A 12,080-nucleotide genomic window follows, 5' to 3' on the forward strand; every position below is an offset into this window, starting at 1 on the left:
CACAATAATCGTGGAATAAATTGGAAGGTTAGAAATTCACATGGTTTTATTAATTCGTAAATTTCTATCGAATGTAATGTGAAGATGAAAATGAAATTGTCATTTGTTAAATCATGCACACATACTCTGCTTCCAGGAGGCTCATGCAGATACCCCTTCTAAGAAGTAGTACTGTCTGTACTGATGAGGATTTGTGTGACCCAACTAATCCATTGTTCATGTGGTTGGCAACAGGCCAGGTGCTACAAGTTCCACGAAAAAGACCAGCTTTAGGCACCACAGATCATCAAAATATGGTAAAAAAAAGAAAGGCATTTTCAAGAAAGAAATAGATGAAAATGAGAGGGACATAACCCCATGATAGCCGTGATTTGCACGGTGCCTATGGCACCTCGTTACTCAGTTAGCGTCAGTCCGTTAAACGGTGGTTTTCACAACAGAGACGTTAATCGTCGGCTCCAAAAGCGAAATCTTTGCTGGCTTTTAGGTAGAAAAACGAAGCCTCTGCAATAATCAGACTAATTAACGTCCCAATTGCATCTTTTTCTTTGATTGATTGTTGGCTACTTAACACACGTTGAAAACGGAACGTACGTGTATTAAAATCTCAACTCCTCCCTAAAAAAAAATAATCTATGTTTCACTTTTCAAATTCAAAGCTACGTATGACACTCAACCACTAAATTTATAATCATACATTATGAAAACTTACAAGCGTGTGATATTATGAAATTTTTTAGCCATGCCATATCTGAATATAGTTTGGCAGACTATATATATTTTTAATCAATACAACTTGACTACATGTAGTGGCAAGCTTAACCATCATGAGGAAAAAAGTTAGATACCACGAAGAAGCCAAATATCAATACTATTGAGAGAAATATGAACTTACTTACAAATTTAACGCAGATAGATAGGGGATTCGATGGCGGCCCTGACAACTGGGTTAGCCCAACTCTATAACTAAGTTAAGAATTGAGCTTTTAACTGGGTGTACTAAGTGGTTGGAGATGTATTTTTCATCTTTCATCATCCTTGAAGATAATCTTGAGCTGAACAACTATAAAGATAAAAAAAATGACTATTAACATTTAAAACAACAGATGTTACTTGCTAGGGTGATAAAAACTACTAACCTCTGAACTACTATATTTATAAATAAATTAATGGCAAGACAGAAGGAGCCGCCACTCATCTGTACTTATACCTACTTCAGAACGACATTTTTCTTTTTGATTTTGCCGCCCCTTTACGGAAGTAATACTATTGCAAATCCGACATACTATATAGAAGAGATTGATTGAGGTCGGGGATATAAGACATTTCTATCATCAAATATATATACAAGAGAGATTAACTACTCGTGTGCTTGTCCTTGGCCTGCTTTGGTAATGGTACATAATACATTCCTGTTCCAAATAGATAGGCACCATGTCAATGCCGTTCAGCTAGCTGCTTCTGCAGGCAAAGCCAAAGACACAAGATAGCCCTGTGTAGTTGGATACAGCCAACATGTTTCAGTGCGGATCAGCTGCAGAAGAAGTTGGATTTGGCCGGAGCCCTTGGAGCACCGATCTAGCTAACGAACGAACAACACCGGTTTGCTCACCTCCATAGCCGCTCGCAGACAAGCAAAGCATCCGCCCAATGTGTTCGTGTGATCCAACGTACTACGCCCCTGTCCCTCCTTTTCGTAGTACCACACACACGTTTTCAGGTTTCAGTACGAGCTAGCTAGCCAACACCCGTTTGCAGCAGTGGCGTTTTGCCAGAAACCAAAATGGAAGGTGATTTTGTTATTTGTGTAATAACGGTGGAGTTTAATTTCCTTAGATATATATTCAGAGACTGGCTAATGACTGGGTAATTATAACTGCAAAACACTTGGGCTGATTATTATCTCCCACTTGGCCCTAGTCGATTTCAGTGTTTGTTAGCTTGCAGGCTACCATGACTGAATGATTGATTATTCCGTAATCTGTAGCTAATCAGATCGGATACGCTAATACGGCGCAGTAGGTATAGGGAGGACAAAGTCCACAGGCCCAGTAGCACTCTTTCTGTCACTCACTCACTCACTAGAGTTATAGAGCAGACGGCTCTCTCACTGTCAGTCCTCATGAAACTGAAAGCTATGAAAATCCCATCAAAAGAACTTGACCGTGAAAAATACCCCAATTAAATTACATAACCATCTAATTTTATGATGATAGTTTGGTTCGTTAAAAACCTAAACCAATTAGGCCCCGTTCTTTCACGATTAAGATATAAGTAGATTTTAGCACGGTTTTTAAACTGTTGAACGATATGTTTTATCTAAAAACTTTCTATATTTATATACTTCCTTCGTTTCATACTATAAATTGTTTGTTTTTTTCCTAGTCAAACTCTATTAAATTTGACTAAGTTTTTTGCAACATATAAAATATTAAATTGGTTTTACTAAATCTAATATTGAATATAATTTGATAATATGTATGTTTTATGTTGAAAATAATACTATATATTTTTTATATATTTGGTCAAACTTAAAAATATTTGATTGAAAAATAGGCAAACAATTTATAATATGAAACGGATGGAGCATCAGCATATTTTAAGTTCGCAATAATCAAGGCTCAATTATGCACTAATGTTTTTTTTCTTGTTTTGTGTAAGTAACCTGAGCCGTTCGATCACGCGTCGTCTCTCCCGGATCACACGACACCCACCGTTTGCCTACTTTTTATCTCCGTCCTCTTGGATTGGATGCGTCCGACACTCGAGCCACACCGAATCCCAACCACCATTGCCGCGCCGAGCTCTTCTTCTTCACCATCAGCGAAGCAGAGCAGAGCAGAAGCAGAGCGCGGAGATATGCTCGGAGGTCGACGGCGAGGTCAGCAGCAAGAAGCGAGGTAGCGGGCGGCGGCCGCAGAGAGACATGTGGACGCCGTCGCGGGGGTCGGCGAGCGGGCGGCGGGCGACGGGTCACCGCCGCATCGCGGACTACCTCGCCGACGACCGGACGGAGGCGTCGACGGAGAACGGATCGTTCAACACGGCCTACAGCGACGAGCTGTTCGCGCCGACGTCGTCGTCCGCCGGCGGCGATGGCGTCGGTGGAATGCTGCCGGCGTTCCTCGCCGACCAGAGCGACCTCGTGGAGGTCATGCTGGAGCTCGACGAGGAGTCCATGGTGGTGCGGAGCGTGACGCCCACCACGGGCGCGCTGTACGGGCCCACGTCGTTGGCCGGGGGCGGCGCCGCGCACACGCCGCCGGGGAGCGGGCGGAGCCTGAGCCGGTGCTCGTCGACGTCGTCGCGGATACGCAAGAAGTTCGCGTGGCTACGGTCGCCGTCGCCCGCGCCGGCGCCTCGCGCCCCCACGCCGTCGGAGCCACCGCCGCCGCGGGAGGCGGCGATGGCCGGACGCGAGCGGCGGCGCATCCAGGCGCGGCTGAACCGGTCCCGCTCCGGCGCCAGGCGCGCCCTCAAGGGCCTCCGCTTCATCAGCCGCACCACCGGCTCCGCCGAGGCCGCCGAGCTCTGGACCCGCGTCGAGCACCGCTTCAACGCCCTCTCCCGCGACGGCCTCCTCTCCCGCGACGACTTCGGAGACTGCATCGGTAAGCAAGCAAAGCCATCCTCCATGTCCATGGCGCGCCGCGCGCGCGCGCGATCACGCGATGACACGGCGTACGGCGCCGGCATTGGTGCAGGGATGGAGGACTCGAAGGAGTTCGCCGTGGGCATCTTCGACGCGCTGGCGCGGCGGCGGCGGCAGGAGCTCGAGCGGATCAGCAAGGAGGAGCTCTACGACTTCTGGGTCCAAATCTCCGACCAGAGCTTCGACGCGCGCCTCCAAATCTTCTTCGACATGTACCTAAGCCAGCCATAAATCCAACCAAATTTCCTTCGAATTTTGAGTTCGTGCGTGTTTCGATGAATTTGTAAAAAAATAAACGAGTTTCTTTCAGGGTGGATACCAACGTGGACGGGAGGATCACTAGGGAGGAAGTGCAGGAGGCAAGTAGACTTAATTACACTTACTTATTACTCCATGATTAACTTGTAAAATCACTGGACAGTAACATTTTAGAAGCTTCCGTTGTTGCATGGCTAACGACATTACTACTACCGTAACTGTCACTCTCACTCTCACAGCATTTCCAGTGTCAAACTAGGCTACACGAATGATTAACTTCACTGTTAATTAAGGTAATTAAATAATTTTTACTGCATGTGGTTTTTTTTTTTTTTTTTTTTACAGCTGATCGTGCTGAGCGCGTCGGCGAACAAGCTGTCGAAGCTGAAGGAGCAGGCGGAGGAGTACGCGTCGCTGATCATGGAGGAGCTCGACCCGGAGGACCTCGGCTACATCGAGGTGAGGATTTCGCTTTCGCCATTTCTGTGCTCTGTGTCCGCTGCTGCTTGAGCTTGACTCGTCTTCTCCGGCGACGGCGTGGTGCAGCTGTGGCAGCTGGAGGCGCTGCTGCTCCAGCGAGACGCGTACATGAACTACAGCCGGCCGCTCAGCAGCGGCAGCACGGCGCAGTGGAGCCAGAACCTCGGCGGCGGCGGCGGCGGCGGCGGAGGGCAGCAGGGAGGGCAAGGGCAGGGGCAGGGGCAGTCGGAGGGGAGGAGGAACGACTGGAGGCGGCGGTGGAGCCCGCGGCGAGCGGCGGCGAGGGCGCAGGTGGCGGCGGAGGAGAACTGGCGGCGCGCGTGGGTGCTGGCGCTGTGGTTCGCCGCCATGGCGGGACTGTTCGCGTGGAAGTTCGTGCAGTACCGCCGCACGCCGGCGTTCCGGGTGATGGGGTACTGCCTCCCGACGGCGAAGGGCGCCGCCGAGACGCTCAAGCTCAACATGGCGCTCGTCCTCCTCCCCGTCTGCCGCAACACGCTGACGTGGCTCCGCTCCTCCTGGGCCCGCTTCTTCGTCCCCTTCGACGACAGCATCACCTTCCACAAGGTAGGTACTCCTCCTCCTCTCGAGCTCACCGCCGGTGGTTGGGAGGTCGCCGTCGCCGGAGTTCGGGGAGACGACGCGTCGCCCAATGATTGGCGGCCGGTGCGTCTCTGCCTTGTGGGCCCGGGTGGGCCGGCTCGGGATCTTCTGCGGCTCGGCCCATGTGGGGCGGTGCGACTTTTGGGCCGTGTAGGTGGAGAGTAGCTCGGGCTTTAAGTGGGCCCCACCGGGGCGGTCCAATCAGTGTAGCGTGGCCGGGGAACCCGCGGGTACAGAAGATCCCCGGCCCGGTCGGCTCAGGGTCAAAGCGCCGGTCATTCAAAAGTCTCCCCGACCGACAGGGCTCCCACTGTCATGTGGGGCCACTGTAAGCTACTCCAACCGGCAGGGCCACGTGTTCATTAAGCTAAGCTCCAGGCATAAAACGTTTGTAAATGTACTTATAGGATCAAGGTGGTCAAGATCGCAATAATCGTTTCTTCTGACATTAGCAATTATAAATTTACCACCCTCTTAACTCGTTATCATAAAACTAGAATATGAATAGTGTAAAGCATTTTATTGTAACATATAAAAACCATTGATAAATTTACAAATACCCCTGCTTATAACTATGTAGGATCAGCCGTCATACGTCAAATTTAAATTTTAAAAGTTAATTTTTATTTTTTTAATATTTTGTTTTAACATTTTCTTTGGAATTAAAAACACGTATATAAAAATTTTACTTACGCTCCGTTCGTTTTTTCTCTTAAATGGCACGAAAACCGGAGCAAAGAAATTAACAAATAATTAAACTTAAAAAAAGATTCGTTTGAATTTTTAAATAAAATTTTATATAAAAACATTTTATAAAAAATACACCGTTTAATAATTTGGAAAACGTATAAAAAACAACAAAGTTGAAGTTTAGAGTTTTTTGTAGGGAACCTTTTGTTTTAGGGAACGAAGTTTAGAGTTGGAGTTTAGAACGGGGCCTTATAAATTAATTTTGATTGTTTCATTTACTTTTTCACAACTAATTAGTTGTAGAGCAAAGAGAGCGAGGCTAAAATTAGCACATTGTTTAGGTTGCTAGTAATTGCAAAAGCTAAAAAACTTTGGCTACACCTGCAGATCATCGCGACGGCAATCGCGCTGGGCATCTGCACGCACGCGGGGACGCACCTGGCGTGCGACTTCCCGCGGCTGATCGGGTCGAGCCGGGAGGAGTACGAGCTGCTGCTGTCCGGCTTCTTCGGCGCGTCGCGGCCGACGTACCGGGGCCTCCTCGCCGGCGTCGAGGGGGTCACCGGGATCGTCATGGTGGTGCTCATGGTGGTCTCCTTCACGCTGGCGACGCGGCCGCTGCGGAAGCGGGAGGCGCCGCGCCTCCCGTTCCCGCTCGGTCACCTCGCCGGCTTCAACGCCTTCTGGTACTCGCACCACCTCCTCATCGTCGTCTACCTCCTTCTGCTCGTTCATGGCTGGTTCATGTTCCTCGTCACCAAGTGGCACCAGAGGACGGTAAGTAAAGCTTATATTAGCTATCTTGTCACGTCATCTTTCCCTTTCACTATCAGAGCTTAGTTCTTTTTAATATATTCATCAGATTATTGGAAGGAAATATTTTTTTCACGCTTAAAAATATATTTAAGCTATATGTTTATCTATTTATCAAAATATCTAATTTGTTCCTATAATGAAGTACTATATAATTCTTATCAACAATCTGTTTTAAACTGAGCCTCTGAGTACTTGATTATAATAAGATCCTATTAAACTCTCAAAATCTAGAATAATAGCTGTAAAAGTTAAGAACTATTATAATTTTATAAACTTATTTCGATATCCTTAAAAAAACTTACTACTACATTGATATGAAATAATGGTAAAAAAAGTACTACATTTTCAATATTGTTTTTTTTAAAAAAAGTCAAATGCTAATTACTCTGTACTTCTTACCGTACAATAGATTCTTTTTGCTAGGATGCTCATCACAGATGCCAGTAATTTGCCTCGTGGGGTAGCTTTCGTGAGGGCGACATTTTTCCGGTTAATTTTGATCCTTCCAAAAGGTTGCAATTGCACGTTTTTTTGGGTTCTAGCATCGATCGTTTTGGATGTGTGCTCTCGCTCGCTCTCGCCCTCTCTTTCTCCTTTGGTGGCTTTTGCTTTTGTTATCCATTTGTTAGGGTCGTCCTCCTCCTGGTCCTGCCTGTTACGGTGATGGGCACAGGGCACCATTGGAAAAAAAAAAGGAGAGAAATTTTAGTTGCAAATTAAGGGACAATTGACCTCTTGGGGGGCCGGCCAAAATCATTGCAAAACAGAAAAAGGAAAAGATAATTAGGACATTACACCAGAAATTATTTAGTGAGTATCAAGAATTCAAAGTTAAATTTTAAGGTCATTAGTAGTACGTAGTTACACAGGCACATCAATTTATTTTTGGGTAGGTCCATGCTTTGGACATTGGACATGGAAGGAAGATATGTAGACCACCATTGCACTGCTTCACATTGCTTTCCTTGGAGGAAAAATGACGTGTGCATAAATGTGAGTGGAGCCCACGTACATGTGGGGTCCAGGATGACTAGATGCATCTCTATCCGTGTCCTACACTCCAACCTGTTTTAGATAGTCTTGAAACCACTGTTCAATATCATCATGTTATTTTCAAGTTATTCACTCGATTATGAAAATATATTATTTGCTCCACGCTCTTCTTTTTAAGCTTATTCACTAAATTATTGAAACGGGTTATTTGTTTCACACCCAAAAAATGCGTTTCTCTCTACAGCGTGTCGCTTCGACAACCTGATTTTTCTTTTTGTTAAGTCTATTTCTTAAAATATTTAATTTATTCATAAAATTAAATCGATGATCCATTGTAATAATCTGTTTAATGATGTATAAATCACATGGCATCTATCCAGTTTCACCGCAAAGAGTTTAGATCCAATCATTCCATAAACATAGCAGTCTTGGATAAAATCTGTTGGGTTCTACGGACCGTACTGTTGCAAAGCTAGCTCTTGCACGGAACGTACAGTGATGGTAACGGGATGTTGACGCCGGCGCACGCACAATTTATTGTCCGGTTGGTGTCGCGTTCGAGTCAGACCGGAACTCGATCGACCGAAGCAAATATGAACCTGTCCAGTATTGAGGGGGTTTGATACGCCAATTTGTCATTTTCAGATGCCTACGCATCAATTGGGGAATGCGGGGTCCAACCGAATGCCAAGCCCAATCTGTTGTGAGTTGTGACCATGAAATAATAAAGTATCCTGCAAATCAGTCTGGGAGATGAAATCACTGTCACATATATATATGTAGTATATTTTTTGGATCCACAGAGAGTTTTATAGGAGAAAAATACTAGCCAATTGGATATTTTTGGATCCACAGAGATTTTTATAGGGGGAAATGCTAGCCCATTGGATTACTCAATTAGGTTACAATTATAGTGACAGGGGATTTCGTTAATGGCATCCATTTGTAGATTATGATTGGGTGTGATCTGCTAGTGGTTTTCCTTTAAAGCATGTCTGGCATTGGTTGGTTTTAAGGCATACAAACTTCCAAAACTACAGAAAATTAATTTAATTATTTTTGCACCATTTCTAATTTGAGCACATGGAAAACACCTATAAGAAATTAGCTTTATCTTCCACAATTACAATGGTCAGTGCCATTCACAAATCTGCATTCATAGCCTTATGGGTAGCACTCTAATCCCTTTTTCCATTTGTTCTTCCTTTTGGAGTGCTACATTTGCCAAAGGCAGGGGTTTGTTTTTTTGTTTTTGTTTTGTCTTGCCAACAACCACATGGCTAAACAGCACATTTTGATTTGCGTCAGTCACAAATAGTATGATAAGTTAATGAGGTGTACTACAAGCTCATGATACTTACATAGCTGGAATAGGTTCATTCACATTTGCCATGGATTTTTTTTCCACCCTGGTTGACTTGTGCTACCCCTAAATTCCTCAACACTAATTAACTCGGATTGATGCTTCTGCGCCTATTCAATCTGCGATATGGTTCATATGAATCCTGTCCTTTGCCACATGCATCTTGGCTACATACCGTTCAATCATTGCTGGCAACACAGGGCGTTGGTTGTACAGGGTCACGGATTTGGCATCTACAAATCAGTCATTAAGAAAACATAATCAACTACTGAAATGCAGAAGAGTACATACTTTGCACTCAACATCTACGGTTGCCATTATTTAGGGCCAACGTTGAACAATCCAATTCCAACACAATCTGCCCTATCTCCTCGACGCTGAGGTGTCATATTCTGAACATAAAAAAAACCACAGATTTAGAGTTCAGTATGTCTAGATTCTGCACTCTTACAACTTTGCAACCTCACATTTAGAGTTCATTGTGAAATTTAGACAACCTTCTCTTATCAAGTAATCTGAAGTTAACACAGTGATTTCTTTGGTGATATTCAGACATGGATGTACATTGCTGTGCCATTGATGCTTTATGTCGGCGAAAGGACGCTACGGGCCTTCAGATCCAAGGCTTATGCAGTAAAAATCCTGAAGGTAACTGAACATCTGAATGATCATACATTTTCTGAATTTCAAGCATTAATCATCACTCCTTGAACGATAAATTGTTCTTAAAATTATTAGTTGGTTGGATCCAAACCAAAAAAGGTTGTATAATTTGCATTGAGGAACATACACTGATTAAGTTTGGTGATCCATTTATATCATAAGAATCTTGAAGGCAACAATAATATAGTATAGGGAATGGAAAGATTCAGGATGCATGAAAGATAATGGCATGTGGACGGTCAGATAAGGTTCTGGGGTTAGGTCATATTGGCACTACGATATTGATGATATTATAGGCCTAACTAAGCTTCTATCTCCTTTTAGGAATTTTCCATCACATCCTATCCAATTCAAAAGTGACACCATCTAATGTTGAAACCAAATGAGACAAAAAGAAGGATATAGCGTATAAACTATATGAGTAGCATCTGTTATCATTTTCTTTACTACTACCTCCATTCTTCTCAGAATATAGCTACTTCTGGCTATACCATCCAAGTGCATAGTCAGGAGTAACTATATTTTGGGATGGTTGTAGTAGTAAAAATATGAAAATGAAAATAGGCTAAATTAGGTTCATGTTCTTAACTGAATTTGATCCACTCAGGTGTGTCTTCTACCGGGTAATGTGTTGACCATCACAATGTCAAAGCCTTATGGATTCAGATACAGGAGTGGGCAGTACATTTTCCTTCAGTGTCCAACGATCTCTCCATTTGAATGGTTCGTCTGCCCTTCAATCTACTGCTTCAGTCAGCCTTGCTCTGACTATCTACTACTACTACTTTCAGACACAAGTAACTGATGGTGTTCTTTCTTGCCCCATTGCTTCAGGCACCCTTTCTCCATCACTTCAGCACCTGGAGATGACTACATCAGTGTCCATATCCAGACCAGGGGGGACTGGACGCAGGAGCTCAAGCGCATTTTCGTCGAGAACTATTTCGTGCCAAGCGTTCCGAGAAGAGCTTCATTTGGAGCTCTAGGCATGGCAGAACAGAAGAGGTCAATGCACTCTCCCTGTCAATTGTCATTTCTGATCCTCTAAGAGTTAGCTATGGAACTGAGCACTCCCTCATCTCTTCTGCAGTCCACCAAGGTTGCTTGTAGATGGCCCTTATGGCGCGCCGGCGCAGGATTTCAGGAACTACGATGTTCTTCTCCTTGTCGGCCTCGGGATCGGTGCGACGCCTTTCATAAGCATTCTTAGAGATCTGCTGAACAACATCAAGCTGGCTGATGAGCTGATGGTAAGGTTTCTTTAACATCAGTAGGCTAGCTGGGTTCCCTTCTCAGCCTTCTGAAAGATGCATCATTGCATTGATGCTGCAATGATGCCTCCTCCCTTGTCTGAATTCTTCAGGATCTGGCAATGGAGACTAGCAGGTCTGACGACAGCGCCAACAGCTTCAGTGTGTCGACGGCGAGCAGCAACAAGAGGAGAGCGTACAGGACGAGCAGGGCACACTTCTACTGGGTTACAAGAGAGCCAGGGTCATTCGAATGGTTCAAGGGGGTGATGAATGAAGTTGCTGAAATGGACAAGAAGGTGATGCCTTCTGCTCCCTGAACTAGTGCTGCTCTCCTTGCAATTTTTGTGTACTGATGAAGGTGATCATGCTTTTTGCTGTTGCAATCAGGGTGTCATAGAGCTGCACAACTATCTCACAAGTGTGTATGAAGAGCGTGATGCCAGGTCGACGCTGCTCTCAATGGTGCAGGCCCTGAACCATGCAAAGCATGGTGTAGATATTGTGTCAGGCACAAGGGTAAGGTTACTCTTTAAGTACGATGAATTTGCATTTGAAACAGAAATGGGTGTTCAGATGGATGAACAGACAAAACAACTTGAAGTAGATTACTGATATAAAATGTGTTATGTGCAATTGACAGGTCAGGACACATTTTGCAAGGCCTAACTGGAAGGAGGTCTTCACTAGAATTGCTTCCAAGCACCCCAATTCTACAGTAGGTAATATTCTGACCCAATTTGAAACCTCTCGATCTCCTAGTTGTTTTCAAGCACCCCAATTCTACCATTTGTATCAAATGCTAAGCATCATGAAAAAAAACAACTGACAATCAGTCAATCTTATATCATTCTGATCATAGTAAATTTTCTTTATACTTGCAGGGGTATTTTACTGTGGAAAGCCCACACTAGCCAAAGAATTGAAGAAACTATCACTTGACATGAGCCACAAAACGACAACTCGCTTCCATTTCCACAAGGAGTACTTCTGATGGAATACAGAACAGTCATGATTACAGTAGATATTGATAAAAAGAATCAAAATTTTTTGCATAGAAGCAAACTGACCCTCTTCACCATTTGTAAATGTACATAGTATAATGCAGAGGGATAGATAGAAACATTTTTATTAACAAATTTGAGAGGGCAAAATCTTCAGTGCCCTCAGCCATCGTCTATCATAGATATACATGTATAGCCTATAGCTACTCATCAGATGCTAAGCTTACAAGACCCTGAGGTCACCAAAGTACACGTCTACCAGTCTAGTACTGGCAGTGGCATTGCGCAGTGATACTATATATGGATAT

The 12,080-nt window shown here is 44.5% G+C and overlaps 1 protein-coding gene across 2 annotated transcripts; it reads left to right on the top strand.

Moving 5' to 3' along the window:
* The first annotated feature begins 2,744 nt into the window (after positions 1–2,744).
* Positions 2,745–11,985, top strand: LOC127781682 (respiratory burst oxidase homolog protein E-like). Of its 2 annotated transcripts, XM_052308691.1 has the most exons (14): positions 2,745–3,611; positions 3,705–3,864; positions 3,963–4,011; positions 4,256–4,369; positions 4,457–4,957; positions 6,071–6,460; positions 9,408–9,503; positions 10,126–10,241; positions 10,353–10,523; positions 10,609–10,768; positions 10,882–11,067; positions 11,159–11,287; positions 11,412–11,490; positions 11,653–11,985. In XM_052308691.1, exons 1-14 carry the CDS (start codon positions 2,927–2,929, stop codon positions 11,760–11,762), a joined length of 2,946 nt encoding a protein of 981 aa, XP_052164651.1. In that variant the 5' UTR covers positions 2,745–2,926; the 3' UTR covers positions 11,763–11,985. The 2 variants fall into 2 exon arrangements, with proteins under 2 accessions (XP_052164651.1, XP_052164650.1); XM_052308690.1 differs by having other exon boundaries at positions 2,745–3,864.
* The last annotated feature ends 95 nt before the right edge of the window (positions 11,986–12,080 follow it).

The sequence above is a fragment of the Oryza glaberrima genome, chromosome 8, assembly GCF_000147395.1.
Source record: "Oryza glaberrima chromosome 8, OglaRS2, whole genome shotgun sequence".
In the NCBI taxonomy this organism is placed as follows: domain Eukaryota; kingdom Viridiplantae; phylum Streptophyta; class Magnoliopsida; order Poales; family Poaceae; genus Oryza; species Oryza glaberrima.